Source organism: Filicampus tigris, chromosome 10, assembly GCF_054856515.1.
Source record: "Filicampus tigris isolate MCC_2025a chromosome 10, RoL_Ftig_1.0, whole genome shotgun sequence".
Lineage (NCBI taxonomy): Eukaryota > Metazoa > Chordata > Actinopteri > Syngnathiformes > Syngnathidae > Filicampus > Filicampus tigris.
The window spans coordinates 9,938,406-9,957,648 of record NC_141226.1 but is presented as its reverse complement, the minus strand read 5'-3'; the positions used below and the strand labels follow the sequence as shown (position 1 = coordinate 9,957,648).

General features: G+C 40.6%; 1 protein-coding gene across 1 annotated transcript; it reads right to left on the bottom strand.

Annotated features, from left to right (window-relative positions):
- Nucleotides 1-347: 347 nt before the first annotated feature.
- atp1b3a (ATPase Na+/K+ transporting subunit beta 3a) lies at nucleotides 348-13,499 on the bottom strand. The gene is made up of 7 exons (XM_086043057.1): nucleotides 13,014-13,499; nucleotides 10,652-10,780; nucleotides 10,324-10,422; nucleotides 7,074-7,264; nucleotides 6,501-6,551; nucleotides 5,917-6,003; nucleotides 348-4,106 (listed from the first exon to the last, which is right to left on the bottom strand). Exons 1-7 carry the CDS (start codon nucleotides 13,462-13,464, stop codon nucleotides 3,939-3,941), a joined length of 1,176 nt encoding a protein of 391 aa, XP_085899183.1. The 5' UTR covers nucleotides 13,465-13,499; the 3' UTR covers nucleotides 348-3,938.
- Between the last annotated feature and the right edge of the window lie 5,744 nt (nucleotides 13,500-19,243).

The following is a 19,243-nucleotide window of genomic DNA, read 5'->3' as shown; positions in this document are numbered from 1 at the left end:
TGAAACACAGCATTCTGATTAATTTTGTGTTTGTGGAATATAAGTTAAGCAGCAAAATGCACTCGTTTATAGTCATCTCCGGGGGCGGCCATTTTGTCTTCTGTCGACTGTAAATGACATCACAACTGCTCACAAGGACCAATCACGGCTAGATTCAGAAAACAGGTCAGCCGTGATTGGTCCTTGTGAGCGGTTGTGATTTTACATAAAAATTTTAAACGGCCTCCCGTCAGTGATAACGACCGCCAACGTCTTTAGCGCGCCCTCCGCTCCAGGTTGTACCCCACCTCTCACTTAAAGTCAGCTGGGATAATCACCCGAAAAAAACTAAACAAGTCATGGCAATGTGTCGTTTTTTTCTTCAAAATCACTTTTATTCCACAATTGATTTCATCAGGTCTTAAGGCACCCTGAGAAGATGTTACAAGTTGTTCTTTCAAATGTGGGTTCCTTTAAAGACTGTGTAAACATAGCTTTGAATAAGATCATTTCCTGTAAATCTTTGCTTAAATTATTTCTTTACAGTCCACAGACATTGTGTTTTGTGACAAAAATACAGTGTGAATTAAGTAAATATGGTCGATAGTGTTTACAGTATATATATATACATTGAGTAAGAGTAATAGACTGGCAGACAATCAGATCAACGGGCTGAAGCGAGAAAACTAACAAACAATCTTTGAGACCCGGATAGATATACAGATCACGTAGAGATATACAGTACATACTTACAGTGAATGCTGAACTTTTTTTTTTTTTTCTCGTTTCTCCTCTCCGACTTCCAAGCAATTTACAGTGTACTTAGTGTGTGTGCGTTTGTCTCCTCAGCTTGCATCTGTTGGAAGCCGTTTTGAGCATTAATTCCATATCCTTCATATCCAACTTAAGGTCCATGTTCTCTTATGCACTTTGTCTTCACTAGTAAGACAATTCAACACATTAGAAGGCCCATGTCTTACAAGTAATAATGATATCCACTACTCGTGCCACTTTTGGCCTACTACTACACAATTAAACCTTGCTATTAAACTACTGTGCTGCACTTGTAATAATAGACCCAACTGGTCGGCATGTGTCGCACGCTAGTAACGTCCTATACTGTTAGTAGCACCAAAATGTCCAATGGCAGTTTTGTCTCAGTAACATGTACGTAGTTGTCCTACTACTGTGCAGAAATATAATACAGTGGTTAAAAAAACATTACCATTACAAGTGCCACTTTAGTCCTACTAATATGCAATTAAACCTGACTAGTAAATCACTGTTTTGCACTAGTAACACTACTAATAGGGACAAATAATATTAATGTGCAACACACCAGTAGAATCCTGGACAATACTTGTAGCACCAAAATGCCCAGTTGTTGTTCGTTTTTGTTGTCACAAAATAATTCACACTCGTTTGACTTCAATTTGGAGTTGAGTTGTTTCAATGCATCACATTTGTCAACCTGTCACTCTTTCGACTCTTTAATGATGCTGTCTAACGAGCGGCTTTGCCATGCTAGTGTATGACATTAACATCAGGTTTTGAAGACTTTGTGATATCTTTTGGGCTGTTGAAAACAAAATGTTTCCGCATCTCACTCTGTGACACTTTTTTTTTTTTTTATGAGTTGAGTATAAGTGCAAAAGCTTCTTGCAGTTTCACACACACACACACTCTGGGGAGCGACACCCACTAAAAGATCTTCATACCCCAAGATTGTTTTGACGCTTTGTCACTGTTAAAAATTGTAAATTGACTTGAAAAATAGAACATGTTAAAAAAAAAAAAAAAAAAAAAATCTGATTTTTGTCATCCAATACTAATCATCTGAAAATCACATGATCGGATCAGGAAAACTCGGGTTACCAGTAAGACAGTCATTGAATTGTCTCACGAGTGAGGCCAAAAAAGTTGCTGATACATGGACCTTCCCCTGGATATCAAGATGAATCAGACAAATGGCTTTTCATGGCATCAGTATGCAGCAATCAAACCCCCTCTCTCTTTGTGAGGAGGAGGAGGAGAGACAGAGCGAGACAATTGATCTAATCCTGAAGGGCTCACCCACGTCGGCTATTGCAATGGCGGGGTGACCGCATAGGAAGACAGACAGACAGACATGCAGACAGACAAGACAGACAGCACGAGACTAGATTGCGGCAACGCGGGCCACAACACAAAAATCTATCTAGTTTTCCCTAAATATGGTAAGGTTCACTATGTATTTATATGTAGAAAGGGAATTTTGTTCATATACATAGGAATACAGTGGCTAGATTATATTCATTATCAACATATGGAATCTTTGAGGTGTGATATGTGAGACATCTGCAAAAGAAAAATGTGCTGGAACTGAGTTACTGGACTTCCTCACTATCTCGCAACAACAACAACAACAACAAAAATCCTCCAACCATCTCTGGACCAGTTTTAATGCTGTTCTTTGCGTACTGGACGACGGCTATGGGGGCATGAAAACAACACTGCCCTCCTCCCGGGATGAAGGAAGGTCTACACCACAGGCGTCAAACTCGGTTTGTCGACTTCATGTTTCATGCTAAATGGATTTGTTTGTTTACTTTTGGCAGATCATCGGGACCAAAGTTTCAATTTTAATTCAATTTTAACAGATGTTAAATCGTTTAGGAGATTGGGCTTCCGGGTGAAATTCCAGGATGAACTTAAAATGCTTTAGAACCTTTGCACCGGACCAATATATTTCCAAGGACTAGGTTGTGGTAAAAAAAAAAATACTGGTTCATTTTGAGAAGAATTGAAATAAACACACAAAGACTTGTGCAGGATCGTTGCAATCTTTGCAAAGATGTCAGAAAATGGGACATGGATACATGCAGCATGCAGGTGTGGCCAAGAGGGGGTTTCAAACATTGACTTTTATCCCTTCCTACATGCAAATGAGTCAGACCGATATACAAAATGCAAAAAGACACAGACAATACATACGGTCGCTTTCACACCGCCTTTCGATATTTCTCTCGATAATATGAACCGTAAACAAACTTTTTACTAACTGGAACTTGAATAATCCGATTAGTCCCAAGTGCTGCGATTCACTGTTGAAGGTACAGAAGCACACCGAATAAGCGATACTATAGCGTTTTACGTGTCCACTTCTACGTCCTTTTGTGACCCTTCCAACCTAAGATCAGTGGCCGCTCTCCTCTGGGAACATCCTGTCCGAAGCCCCGATACAAATCCCATTTTGCCTTTCAGCTCCTTCTTAGAGAACAGTAAGTTGTATACAAAGTACTGAAACAATGAACAGTTTGACATGTGCTCTCCTGTAAAGGTTGCAGCTCATTTTAGGTTCATCCAAAATTTCACCCAAAAGGAGAATATAACTCCCTAACTTTTTATGAGTAGTATACTGTATATACAGTAAAATAACAACAGAACGATTGGCCAGCTGCATGTATGTAATAATACGATGAGGTGATAATACATTTATACGGATTTCCACAGCCATGATGTTTCTCCAAGTGAAACCACAACTACGACGTAGCCCGCGACAAAAATGAGTTTGACACCCCTGATCTACACAATATGAAAAAGTTGCATCAGCAATAACATGACAGCTCCAAATGGCTTGCTTGCATTGGCTATTATTCAGCTAATCACATCAAAATGAAACCAAAACAGGGGACGGGGAGGGATGACTTGTGCAACAGGTGGAAAGGATGGATCAGGAGCACCGCCTGTGTCTTGTTCTCTTGGGATCTTTTGCGGAGGTCAGCAAGGAATCTTGAAGGAAAGAAGGGTCATTAATGTCATCAACGCAACATTCGTAACTGGCTCTCCTACTACAGGCCAGACTAATCTGCCTCATCCCGAATGCTGTCTTGAGAGGGATTTGACACTTCCTTCCTTAGCGAATGTGTGCAGCCTCTGCACTGGGGGCGGTTCCTTTTGACCGGCAATTTCCCTTCTTTTTACTCCATCACCTTGATCCGGAAAGTGACGCGACCCAGGAACTTATCCCTCTCGTCGTTATTGCGCAGGTTGGAGCCCTCTACCCGGCATTCCACCGACAGCTCCTTGTTGTAGTCCTCCTTGTTGAGCAGCAGCTTGACAGCGACCAATGGCTGAACATAATTCATCTGGAACGTACGAGAGACACGGTAAACTGTGGATCAGTGATTGGAAGTAGCCAAGTACAGTACAATTACTTCTTTGCTGTACTTCAGTCGATCTTTCGATGGTACCTCGACTCACAAGTTTCATTCATTTCATCACCAAAGTGACTCAATTTACTCATACGTTGGTATCTTGACGTATCAGGGCCCAAACTTACGAGTTTTTTGAGTTGTGAGGCATTACAAAAGTAACCGACTCTACTAAACGAGTACGGATGAGAAACCTAGTCGGCTGTAGCAACGGGGTGGACGCAACTAAGCCTGTCAGTACGTACGGTAATAGGGCATAACACAACGTTGAAGGGCTCCCAAGCATGGCGGGAAGCATTTGTAGTTGCCTAATTCTGGGTATCTCACACTTCCACCGACAGCTCTTCTAAAGCTAAGCCATGCAATACATTTAATGAGAGAGCGAGAGCGAGAGTGAGAGAGAGAGGGAGAGAGAGAGAGATAAACAGATCGATATATACATTGTAGAGGGAGAGAGGTAGTGCAGTGTGTAAATAATGGGCTCTTTTTCATGTTTCGGTATCAGAGATGGATTAGTGAATTAATTGTTGACAGAAAAGTAATATCAAATATTCATTGAGCGGTTTTATGTGACCCCCCCACGCAGACGCCGACTCTGGAGCCGGGCTCTCGTTCAACTGTGCTCCAAAGCTGCCTGGAGTCCATGTTTTAGCCGTAAAAAAAACTTGACAGATGTGAGATGCGTCGTAGAGACAATCAAGTACTGTCAAAAGTACTGGCAAAACGTAGTGTGCCTTTGAGTCATTGAAATTTAGCAGCAATGTTCCCTGACAGCCCTTCACGAATACCGTGACAGGCTGTGAGAAAACGAAATGTAGTATAAGGAAGTTGGTGCTCTGCTCAGAGTGAGTAATCTGCACGTCCTGCTGATTTGCCGGTGGGCCGGGCTGCTCTATACGCTACTCAGGGCCATTACTCAAGCCCGCACATTAATTTCGTCTGGCCTCTCGATCCGTTTTGAAATCAGCAAATATAGCCCAGCCACGATACTATAATCCAAATATCACTTTATTATATAAATGTATGTACTAACACATACGGGCAGGCCATTATATTATAGATAGCACTGATTGCACTACCATTGTTACTGAGGGTGTTTCCAAGTCACAATAATCTAATACTAAAAGAAGCAATCATTTGCCACACTACAGGAAACAACAACGCTGTAACAATATCACCCCTTTGTAGAAAATAACAGCATGAAGAGGCACAACACAGTCCCAAGTATTACTTGTAACGGCACCAAAGCATGACGACCGCTGAGTAGTGTAGCGTAAGTGTTGGAAATAGGCTTCAAAATACGAGCAGTAACAGAAAGTGTAGTGTTAGTTAGCCTTAATCTTGCTCTTGTAACAGTGTTTGATAAATCTACCTTGTTAAATGTAAAATATCTTATATATGTCAAATATATATATATATATATATATATATATATATATATATATATATATATATATATATATATATATATATATATATATGATCGTGATCTTGTAAGCACATTTGTCATTTTCATTTTTGATCAAATACAAAATAAATACCGTTGGAGCGAATGAGATCATTTAGAGTGACAAACCAATAAAGGTCATTTGTATATCTTCATTAAAACTTTGTGAAATAAAGTGGGCTGGTCTGAGCCCTGAAACTGTTGGACTGAAAATGAGTGCCACTCTGACCCTGGTTGGTGCTGAGAAGAATTGGATAAACTGTCTTTTTTTTTTTTTTGGATGATCCAAACACTCACATGGGTTTTCTTGCCGTAGTAGGGGAAATACATCTTGTCAATGCGTCCCTTTCTAGGGAAGTACTGCATCTGAACAGGGTTGTCTTTCTGCAGAGGAGAATTCACGTTAGCGATGCATGCCGGATACAAAGTTCCATTCAACAAAACACGAAGCGATGACCCTCTTTTGTTAGTGTGGAATTTGTAATGAAGTGGAAAGCATGGTATGCTTTGTTGTAGTTTGCTATTTGCAGAGCACATTATGCTGATTGCACTAAAAATGGCTTGAAAATGGCATAGGGGTGGGTTCTGGAGTCATTGTGACTTTGCTACGCAGTCATTCTCATTTTTTAATATCAATACTGGCCTAATATTCCCCACATTTGACATACCATCTTACCCTAAAGTCGCCACTGACAGCATGCAGAAGAAAGTCAATAAGAAACAAAATAAACAGACAGAAAGGAGGGGGAAACGAAATCAAGATCAACAAAACTAAGTGTTCACACCGTTCTGCTCATCATAGCTTTTTTTTTGTGAGAGAAATGAAAAAGACAAAAAAAATACACATACAAGCATGTCTATTTGGGAGGGAAAAAGTTTACTTTGACGGTGCAGTTGACGTAAGGGTCCCCAAGAGGCTTCAGGCCAATGATCTAGAAAGTGAGCAGAGAAATGAATCCAAATTAAAGCACACATGATTCTGGCCTTAACACTACATCATAGCCAAAATTCAAATATTTGTTACATGAAATTGTATTGAGCTATTCCCAGAAGTGTGGTCTCTTCATTTTGTTGTGTTTCTCATGGCTGCACTGCTTCTCATACGTCTATGTTAATGTTAGATATTTTTGTATGTAGTGCCGGCCCATGTAATGTCAACAATATTAGCAATGAGACTGATTTCAAATTTGTCCTTATTGGGCCACCAAGCTGGCCCACCATTGCTGATTGCTTGGTCAGAGCAAAACATTACAACTAGCAAAACACGTTTGTGGCCAACTGCACACATGAATACATTTAGCCTCTCTGGTAAGTATGATGCATCTTATTCACCATCCATCTTTTTATCATGTTATTGGTTGGATAGTTATTGATTGTGAACTGAAATGGTGGTTATTAAGACTGTAGGATTCATAACATTTTTACAAGGGAAAAAAAGTTGTGGTTTTGGTCACCCTGTTGAGTTTCAGGATCACGCATGGTCTTCCCTCAGAGTAACCAAAGTTGGTGTCGGACAGGCCGGAGCAGAGACTCAGGTAGCCTCTCTTGAAGCGGCACACATGCTTTTCCAGTAAGTCGTCCTGCAGGAAATACTCCCCTTCAGGGCACTCAAGATTCCTCTCCTGTGTGGTGTCATTGTAATCCTCTGAAAGGAGGAGGTGGACGCAGGTCAGAGGTCAATAATGTGTGGTACAGTAGTAAACCCTCAACTGTTTTACCACTCACTGAACCTCTGCACTTATGATGCACTTATTGTAGCTTACTTACCATATCATGCCACTTATGCAATATTTACACTACCTATTGCTAAAATAGCTATTTTAACCTTTAGGTCTGATTTTTTTATCAGCCTTTCATTTTATTCATTGCAACACTAATGGCTCTGAGACCTTTGAAAAGGAGTTTGGTAAAGATAATATCACCACAGTCGTTTATTTTTTGAAAGTATTAAAGTCTTTTTGTCTGGTTAGAGTTGAGTTGTGACCGATTTAACATGATTTTGGGGTAGAGTTGTGTTGATGTTGGTACTTGACGTAGGATCTATCTATCTATCTATCTATCTATATCTCTGCGTCTTGGAAGGCTTCGAAGAAGATGAAACTTCTGGATATGCTTCAGTAAGGACAGAGTTACGCAAACATCATATTGAGAATGCTTTATTTCTGTTCCCTTTCAATATAACAATGGAACTATAGCACTTATTAATACAGTACTGTACCACAGTTTTTCCCAACCAGGGGTACGCGCACCCTTAGGTGTATGTGAGCACATTGCAGGGGGTACGTGTAAACATTTAATAATTTATTTCCCAGATCAATAACTAGTGGCACAGCCGCGCCACATTCACAACAGCTGTGTCAACTCAAGTGACTCATTAAAGCTCAGATGACTGAGGAAAAGGAAGTAAAACTGCTATAGTGGGTCTGAATATTATTATTGCACAATTTTATTCCTGATATTTAAAGAGTTAGGGCTTGAAGCGGAAGTCAACCCAATTTTTTTTTTTTGCCAAGAATATATTTTATGCAGGCCTTCTAGTGGAATATGAGTTAAGCAGCAAAATCCACCCATTTTTAGCCATATCAGGGGGCGGCCATTTTGTCACTTCTGTTGACTGAAAATGATATCACCGTCGCTCAGGGCTCAGGTAACGACCAGTCATGGCTCAGCTTCAGAAAACCGGTGAGCTGTGATTGGTCATTTTCAGTCGACAGAAGTGGCAAAATGGTCGCCCCCTGAGATGGCTAAAAACATGTGGATTTTTCTGCTTAACTCATATTCCACAAAGACAATGCCTTGTTTCAACTAGCGGGCCTGCAGAGAAGATATTCTTGAAAAAAAAATGTTTGAGTTGACTTCCTCTTTAAAGGGGACTCAAAGAAGCTCCACGTTTTTATGGTAAATGTCATAAGAGTATATATGACAAAGGCAGGTTTAGTCGTCATTTTCAATCACTTTTTAATTCATTTATTTGATATTACGTGTTTATTTTCAAGACAACGTGTTATTTATGTTTGAGTTAAAATGAAAACAATGCCCAAGAATTCAATGTTCAAATTAAGTAAATGAAAGTATTTTCATTTAATAATCAGTTGTGTTAAGGTCTACTTTTGGAGAATCATCAACACGTACGAGGGTGCTCACGGATACGACAAAAACGTTTGGAGGTACCCAAGCCCAAAAAGGTTGGGAACCACTGCTGTATCATACTATATATATATATATATATATATATATATATATATATATATATTATATACCAAAAAAACCCCACTGTGTACAAATTAGGGCTGACGAAATTCAAACATTAACGCAGCAATTTTTTTTTTTTTTTTTTGCCGTGTGATTAACGCACATCTCTTATTGGGCATGCCATGTAGTTGGGGAATTCTGCTCACAATGCAGCAGACGCGTCCACGTATGAATTACCATTGAGAACTGCACTGTGCAATGCAGCCAATATAGACAACTAGTCTAAAGACGGCAAAAGCTACAATGGAGGAACCACTTGGACTGTCAGACACCGCCACCTCTTCCCTGCTTCAAGGGGAGCACAACAAGTTGGCTGCAGGTCATCAGTTAGCACCGAGCACCGAGGTCAATACAGTTCTGGGAGTGGAGAGGCACTTGGTCGAGTGTATGCCTGTCTTGGGTCTTGGAGTGATTCCAAGTCACTTGCTCTTTAGCCATGAGGCGTATCATATAAAACAAAAAACGTCAAGACGTCATCATCAGCTCTTTTTTCTGGCTCCGTTAACTGGAAAGCTGAGTCACTAATGTCAAAGCGTATCAAAACTACTTAACAAAACAAAGGCATACAACACTATGCAAAGGTGACACTATAACACAGTGCTGCAATAATAAATATAACAATAATAAATATATGTATGGGTACTGGGGACTAGTTGTAAATTTTAATGAACCAAATGGACAGGAGTCCACAAGTTGCTTCATTTTCCATTATTTTACTCTTAACTTGAAAAGTTGTATCTACTATTGCTGTTACCTTGCGGCAGAAAAATTAACAACACATTTACTCAATATAAATCATCCATCCATTCATTATCCAATCCGCTTATCCTCACGAGAGTCACAGGCGTGTTGGAGCCTAGGTAGTAGTATAAAGGTGTGTTGCAATCATTAGACAAAATAATACAGGTCATGGAATGCATGGCAAACGCCATGTAAAAAAGCCACTAACGTTAAACTTGAGCCATGCAGAGAGTCGACGTCCCTCATGGCGCATTTCTTAGTTGTATATCTGTAAATAAATGATTCATTTTCCATCAAAAGCCTTTTCTCAGTCTTGTTTTTGTTATTTTATAGTCGAGGTGTCACATGAGCAAGTAAATATTAGCGCCAAGGTCACTGTTCTGCTCGACATGTTTCTTTTCACAAAAAGCTAATTTTCTCCGCTTTTTGGTTAGAAAATTGTGTTTTTGGTGAAATCAACCCATGTTTCACTCACGAAAGAGCTAGAAACAAACTTTTTTTCCTAGTGAAAGAAGATAGTCTACTCTTGGTTTGTTGGTTTGGTGCTTATATTGTCACTGAACAATATTCTGTGAGTCTTTAAAGTCAGTCAAAATACTCTAAAATTAATCAGTACCCGAGAATTAGCTCTCGGTTTCAAAAAGGTTGGAATTTGTCAGTTCTTCCTTAACCAGCGTATCAATAACATTATGAATACATTACGGCTCTCACTTTGCAGGAAGGTCTCCAGGTTTTCCACGTACGGTGCATAATTGAGGGGCTCGGATTTGCTGAAAGCGATGTCCAGAGAGTTGGGAAGGATGACCAATCCTGGAAGGAAGAAGAGAGTTAGAGAGAGAGAGAAAGGGCAGGGATGTGAAAGAATCAACAGCCAAGCAGGTCGATATATAATACTGTATAGCCAAATCTACATTGTAGTACATTTACTGCGACGGCATCTCATTATATGACTAATCAAGTATGAATAATGAATGGAGGTGTCCTGGCAATTAGCTGAAAGGTTTACCGTAGTGCACGTGAGGATGGAGGAGACACTAACCTGGGAAAGGAACGCGGTCTCTGTACCTGGGCACGTTCTCATCCAGAGTGAGCAGCATCACCCACATGGTCAGGGCAAACATACCAGCCAGGAAGCAGTAGAACACCAAGTAGAACAACAAGATGAGGGCTACAGGGGGCCAAGTTGAAACCAACACAAAAGAGAAAGGATCTGGATCAGTCAATACTTGCCACAAACACACACAAAATATTTTCCCTGTCGTCTCTCCTTTGAATACGCTATCCCCGTGAGGGAAACCATTTTGGATCAAAAGGGGGAAATTTTGGCTACTGTTCATGAGTATGGGAGCCGGCTTTCGTCTTTAGGGATGACACTGCAGCACTCAACACAGAATGTCTGCGTTTCTCCGCTGCAGAAAATAAAAGAAGCCATGAAATGTTTCATTACACTGCATACAATGGGCTATAAAAAAAACAAAATAAGTAATGGAATTAAGAATATACAGTGGTGTCTTGATATATGTGTTTAATTTATTCTGTGACCACGTTCGTAACTCCAAACACTTGTATCTCAAATCATCTTCCCCCATTGAAATGATTTGAAATTCCATTAACAAATGTCCCACCCTCTCCCCCAAAAAACCTTGAGATACAAGAGACTGGACTTCGGAATTTTTTCGACAAACGAGTCGCCTTGACTTGTGAAGACAGATTTGAGACACCAGTGCTGTATTGTGGCAGTGAACTCAACTCAGCACGCTTTACAATAAGCAGCTGTTTGGCAAATAGTGAAAAATTCATCGAAAAAGAGCCTTCAAGCTGTTTATTGCCACTCCCAGTTTAGGTTTCCTGTCAAACTAAACATAAAACAAAGATACATATTGAAGACATTCATACAGCTAGCTTTTCAGTCTACTAATTTAATGCTAACGCTAAATAGCTTCTACGTAGCGGTGCAAAAACCTTTAAGCAGTAGTTTGAACACAAACAGACGGACAATTAGACAGTATTCACAGATATAGATTCATGATCCTCTGCGTAGAACAACTAATATCAGTGCCGTAGAGATGAGTAGAAACCGGAGGTGTCTCCATGTACATTATTTATGTCTTGTCTGTCTGTCTGTCTGTCTTATAATGCGCCCAAGATGGCCAGAAGAAGCACAATAGCCATTCAACTGATATAAAGTGTTACAAATGATTTAATTATTTGACTACTGTATCTTTTTATAAAATGTAACATTATGGAATGCTGCATTTTTTTTTTGCTGGAAAGGATAACAAAAAGATTATTTGAGATGCAAATGCCCTATTGTAGACTAAAGTTACTCATAACCAGTAATACATTCTTAATGACAGGTCATAATAAAAATACTTGAAGCAAGTGAGAGGCGCCTGGGGCTTAGGGGTAGAGTGGTCGTCGCCCAAGACAGAGGTTGTGGGTTTGATCCCCAACCCTTGTGACCATGTCAAAGTGTCCTTGAGCAAGATACTGAACCCCCTCAGCTCCTGACGCTGCGTCATCAGCAGGTGAATGGGATGTCAGTATGAAGTGCTTTGAGGGCCTTCATAGGTGGAAAAGCGTGAAAGACCATTGACACAAAAACTGCCTGGTACAAGAAATATCTACAAACTGCAATAACTGGGATTACAAAGTAGAAAAAAGTAACAAAATCACTTAATTTAAGCAAAATTATCTCCCAATAGAACCGGAATATGTACACCATCCAATGGTGCCCCCCTTGACATAAGGGGAGGAGGACCCATCGCCCCCCACCCCCCATGCACCCCCCTTTTCCATCATCCCTCCCCAGCAGTATCCCACAATGCTTAGTGCACGACGTGGGTTGGTGGGGTGGAAAAAGCGAGGAAAACGAGGAGAGGGAATCCCATTTGACCTTGACAGGCATGCTAATGTGGGCGGCCATGCAACTGCAATGGAGCATCCCACTGCACAGCAGCACAAGGGGGGGGGGGGGGGCCGGGCTGCATGACGGCCCCCGTTCTGCAGCCTATAGGAGCTGGATGCTGTGTTACTACCTCTACCCCTGACCATCATTACATAAAAGCATCATATATAGGTGCAGCGGGGGATACTGATGTACTGAGGGCCACCGCTTCTCACATCATGTTCTCATTCATGCACGTGAAGGAAAAAGATTGGAATTTAAATCCTGATTATGTGTTAATGACTCATCCCTGCATCCTTGCATGTATAGATATGCACATCATCATGGTGCAGGCTTCTCCTTTATACCTTCCTAGGCCTGTGATGGTCCCTCACATCCACCCTGCCCGTATTTTTTTTTTTGTTTTTTTTTAGGCTCACGTCTTTTAATGCAGCATACACACGTGCCATGATTCAGAAATAAATCAAATAGGGTAGCAGGGGGTTGTTCTTACCCCAGCTCCCGGCCGTGCGCCCCAGAACCTCTCCGGTCCTCGGGTTGTAGAAGGAGTCCTTCCAGCTGGACGCGTCCGCCTTGCTGGCCGGTTTATCCTCCGTGCTCGCCATGGTAGGATTCTTTTCAAATAGGTCGGGAGAGGGGTAGAGATCCTTAAAAAAAATCCCCAAATTATGGGGGTTTAGTTTGCCCAGTCCGTGCGAAAAAAATGCACAAAAGCGCACAGCGGGTGATGTAATGAGGCGAAGAAGCCGGCGAGTGGTCGGATCAATGGTTGGGAAGGAGTGGGCGGTGTAGAAAGAGGGACAGCAGGCAGGCACAAGGAAAGGAAGGAAGGAAGGACGAAAGGCTCTGGTGCTGGAACATAAAAAAAAAATCCTCTGACGTCGACAAATGCCCCTCGGTGGCAGCTGATGTGGAGGAAGGATGCGCATTGGTTGCCGACGCATAAGACGCGCACCAATTACAAATTTAGGACGCGCTATCTTGCTTTCTTATCATCACTTTATGCTCTATCCGCGGTTTATGGTCGTACATCTGCTTCCCACAGTTAATACTCCGCAATGTGTTTAAAGGAAAGGATGTGGTTTTGTGTGCGTCCCCCGCTTCTTTCTCTCTCTCCGTGATTATGAATTGTGGCTTGTAGAGCACATTCCGGCATGCAGGCAATGCTCAGCCGGCATGTTTCTTGTTGGATGCTATTCGTGTGTGACGAATATACTGTAGATAGATATTTGGGGCATTTGCCAAGCCTTGTTGCTATGGCAATGGAACACTATGTTTAAGTCACAGAGAGAAAGAAAGAGGGAAAGGGATATACAGGAAATATAGCAGATTAGATTGATTTGATTGGGTTGTGTTTTTTCTTGAATTGACAGTAAAATATCAAATAGTGTGACTGCAGGTCGTGCATTTGGTGCCTGGGTCGACTTGACTTGATCCAACTTTTGATACCACCACTTTATGTCATTAGAAACAGTCAGGTTCAGATTCAATATTCATCTAATGACAAAAACATTCAAACAAGATTTGGTAAAATACCTCGTACTCACCAGAGACGATGATTATATTGCTACAGATCAAATATGTTTTGCTAGTCAAACTTGGCTTGCTCTGACCAACCAATCAGAGGAGGGACAAAGACTGATGTCTGCAAGCGCCAGTTTGCCAGCACCGTGAGGACAAATTTGAAAACTGATTGGTTAGAGAAACAGGTGCATTGCTAAAGTGATTTAGAAAGAAAATTAATACAATTTTATTATTGGTATTTAAGTTATTAATAGGCCATTGCTTCTGAGAATGATTAGGCCAGCAGATTTTGTGCTAATAGGTTTAACATATATCCTTGCAAAATCTATGGAACGCTGACCTTTTTGGGGGAAACTATGACTAGTGACTGAGCATCTCATTATTTTCTTATTGCTATGCTTCGTTTAATGATCATTGTACTATTCTGAAATGCCTTATATTCGAATCCCATTAATTGTAAGATAAAAAAAAATGTTTTGGCTGATCACTTATGTTTTCTTCAAAAGAATGGTATGCATTTTACACATTCTACCAGACTATTTAAATTTAAGAGCACAACAGTTTTTGATGACCAGTCCATGGTGTCGTCTGTCTGGGATCGGCTTCAGCTTCCTGCACCCGTGAACAGGCCAAGCGGTATTGGAAATGGATGGATGGATCTACGCTAATTTGCGTTAGTCTGTCAATGGCATTATGTTAGCATGAAGCTATCAGACTTTTTTGGATGAAAATATATGATATAGTGGAACATTTTGGTTTAAATATTCATTGTTTACTCTTTCGTTTTATGTGTCAGTTTTACAGTAAACTTCAAAAAAACTTGAAGCAAGCATCTTTTTGGGGGAACAGTGTATGCATTTAAAGTGTGTTGGAGAGACAAAACGATATATATAAATATATAGTCACACAATTTTTCACCAATTGCCAGTGATTCCGGAATGTATCCCACCATGATAAATGGGTTACACAGAATGTTCACCATGTTGCACAGCCATTTTATGGCATTGACCCCCCCCCCAAGTGATGGACGTACAGTATCATACAGCTCAAGTGTAAGAGGATGAGACAATGACAAGGGGACAAAAGCTTAACTTCCAGCCCTATATGACACTCCTTTAACAACCAGTGTGTCAGGCAAAGAGAAGAGAATGAGGGTGGGGTGGGGTGTTATATAATGCCTCACTATGCAGGATGCAACTCATATTGGGGGAATGCAGGGTTTGGGTGGTGGGTCAGGCTAGTGGTCGAGGTGCATCCAGTTCGTGTTGTCAGATTGAATTTGTTGCAAGGAAGGGACCTCCCCTCCACAACTCATACAATGCGGCACGGCGATGATTAGTGTGAGAGCATGCAGCACTGATTCATGGGCTCGTTGTGTCTGCCTCACTTGCACGTTTGGCTCTCTGTATGCTGCGCTCAGTGAGAAGCATGAGATTGACAGCCGGGGGAGAGGAAGGAGCGGAAGGAGTGGGGTGTTCACTGATAGTGGGGAGATAGGGGACTCGGGGCAGCTGTAGTGGAGAAATTTGTGCGATGTACACTGTGCTCTCCCTCACAATCCTCCCATTGTTGAGGAACCCCCCGCCCCCATTTTATTCCAGTGCACTCAATTAGCGCCCCCCTTCACCATACCAGCACCATGAGCAGGAACACACACCCCCATTTGTTCTCACTCTCTCCATCCGCAAGCTGCCATAGCAACCCTTGCAGTGAGCGTGCTTACATCAATGGGAAGCGTTCCCTACACTCATCTACAGCCGGTGTGTCTTGTAATCCCCCGCCCCACCTCACACCTCTCTCCCAAATCTCCATCTCCCTTACCCAGAATCATACAACTGCATCACCTTGGAATCGTTTTAGAGTGAAGTCAATGAGTCAGCACGTGGTCACCTGCTATGTCGTCACAGGTGGAAATAAAACACTCACCCTGTAATACAAGTAAAAAGACTCAGCGGTGAACCCCTGTATATTCACATTTTTTGAGGGGAACCAGTAATAACTTCCATTATTCACTGAAAAACACCTATTTTTGCACTCAAGCCAATGTCATGTCTAATGTAAAAAATATTGCTTTGGCGCCATCTTATGGCCACGCAACTAAGTGAGGGGAGGAGCTTCATTTCGTCAGACCGTAGCTTACTCAAAGAGAAAAAAAAAAGTGGTTTGCTGCCATATTGTGTTACCTATAGGCAATTAATTGCAAACATTATGGGTAGGTGTAAATAACTTTTTCTCTAAAATGTAAATACATGTTCTCTATTTTTGATAGGGTTAGGTCCCTATCCCTTGTCAAAAGCTGGGGAACACTGTCCTGATTTTACTTCTTTAATTAAATAAAAGTTTAAAAGTACAGTCTGCACAGAAGTAGGTCTACATAAGTAAACAACTATTTTGACTGTCAATTATATACTACGACGGCGTATTAGTGCCACCCTGATGACATTTAAAGTCATCATGATGACTTTGAATCTCATCACGATGACTTTAATCTCATCACGATGACTTTGAATCTCATCACGATGACTTTGAATCTCATCACGATGACTTTGAATCTCATCACGATGACTTTGAATCTCATCACGATGAATTTGAATCTCATCACGATGACTTTAAATCTCATCATGATGACTTAATCTCATCATGATGACAATCTCAGAATGATGACTTTAAATCTCAGCATGATGAATTTAAATCTAAACATGATGACTTTAAATCTAATCATGATGACTGAACTCATCATGATTTTTAATCTCATGATTTTTAATCTCATCATGATGATTATTAATCTCATCATGAGGATTTTAAATCTCATCTTTTTTTTTTCTCGCTGGGTGGCACTAATACGCCGTCGTAATATACAATACCCGTATTGACTAAAAAAAAAAAAACGTTCCTACACAAAAGAATTGGTTTCCTCTCTTAATAACTTAAATACTGCTCACACAAACAGTCGCTAAGCGCCACTAGCTAAGCATTGGCTCAACTTTAATGTTCGCAAGACGTGTTCCCATAGTTCCCATTTTTTGGGAGGTGTGGGTTTTTTGGGTGTGTGAGAGTTTTTTGGGCTGAGTGTGACATTGTTTTTTGTGACAGAGCTTTTTCTGGTCTGGGTGTATTTTTTTGTTGAGTATGAGTTTTTTGTATGTGTGAGTTTTTATTGGTGTGTGTGATGTTCTTTGGTGAGTGAGATTGTATTTTTGGTGAATGCAGGAGCTCTGTTGGATACATTTTTTAAGTCTTTGGTCAGTGTGAGTGGTCATTGTGAATTTTTGGTTCAGTTTTTTTTTCCACTGAGGGTGAGTTCTTTTGTTGTGTAAGTTTTTTTTTTTGCATGTTGAGCTCTTTGTGCGTTTGAAAGGTAAACATGTTAGCCTATACGGCACCTCATATTGTAATAGTGCATCATAAAAATCTGAATCCCAAATTCTTTATTTAGTGTGAAACACATATATACTGTACATTTTCTGTTGTTGCACTTCTGCTTAAAAACCAACTAAATTAGAAAAGCGACGAGTGTGTTTGCGAGGGCGTGCGAGGTCAGTGTCAGGCTTGCTTGTTGCGTTTGAGAGCACAATAACTCAGCCAAGTGCAGACACGCTCAAGCGACCGGCTCCCAACAGCCCCAAACTCTTTCAAAGCACACATATAATCGAGTCACATTCTGCTTTTAAATTATTAACATATGGTAAGAAATGGCTTCCGAAGGCTCCGTCATTCTGCTAAGCCTTATGGTCAGGTATGTTATCTTATTCGCTTCCAGGTTTGGGTCCATTACAATCAGAAATATCAAATTATTGACAGAGGATTACTTGTTGTGTTGGTCTATGGCAAGTTGTAGTGTTGGGAGCATTTATTTTATATCCTAGATATCCATACAAAAGGTCCAATGTGTACTAGTATACTCATTGTTCTCACTAGTAAGACAATTCAGCGCACTAGTAGAATGACTGTCTCAATAGTAACTTTTTTTTCATGACTACTGCCACTATTGGCCTACGAGTGGCCTACTGCCAACTACACTGAAAAAAATGATGGTTGAATTTACTCAATTTTATTTTTTCAAGTGGTTGCACAAAATAATATCATCTGTATCCAGATACATTGTGAAAGATGTGTAGTCTGCTTAATAAATCTACTTGGATTCAGACGATTTTATTTCATGCAACCACTTGATGAAATAAAATTGAGTAAATGGTGCACAGCATTTTTTTCAGTGTAGTGCACAGTTTTACCTCACTAATTACATGTAGTTGTTCCACTAGTGGTAGTCAGTGGTGGAAACATTTTTTTCTAGTAGTAAGACAGTCGTTCTACTAGTTCACCAAATTGTCTTACTAGTGATGACAAAGACAGTAATAGTACATGGACCTGAATGGACAGATGGATATCAAATAAATGCTCAAAAGGCGTTCCATACTAGCCTCGCTTCCAGCCAACCCAGGATCTATGAACACTCTCAGACAAACAACGCAAGAAGAAATGACTATTAGTAGAGCAAAAAGTAAACACATATTGCAAACAAGATTTTTTAAACCTTTGCAGGAACTTGACTGACAATTCTGAGGTTTTCCACATGGTCAATGGTCACAGGTGTAAATGTATTTTGCCTGGTATGGACGGCACTGACTGGAGGTATTAACCTCAAATTTGTGTAATTACACTAGCGGCTCCTGTGTGATGTGAGGCTCCCGTCATCACGGGCTACTCAAATACACATTGATCTAAAAAGTGCCCAGAATGATGACATTTGAGGTGAACAGAGTGAAGTAATGTCACTGTGCTATTATTGTACAGCCTGAAAAGGGGACACATCTGGTTTACATGGAATGGGGTTGTGGTGTTTGAACTGTGAAGTAGGTATAATGTGAGCACAAAACACAAATCAAGAATACAGTAACAATATCCTTCCTGGAAGTTGGGTGAGGAAATCAATTTTGTAAGATAGAGGACGTCACGTTTTGCACTCTCGCGAAGGAGTGCTCCATTTGCTTACCCAGTTGTAAGATATAAAATTCACCAATAAGCATTTTGTGTACAGATTATACCGATTTGGATTTTGTGCGCACAATATACTGTACAGTAACGTTTTTTGTGGCCACAAATACTGTAGTGCTGTCTTTTGTGGTCCCAATTTACTATTTCCTGTTCACATGTAACTATATTGCGATTACAATTTAGTATTTTGTTGCCACAAATTAG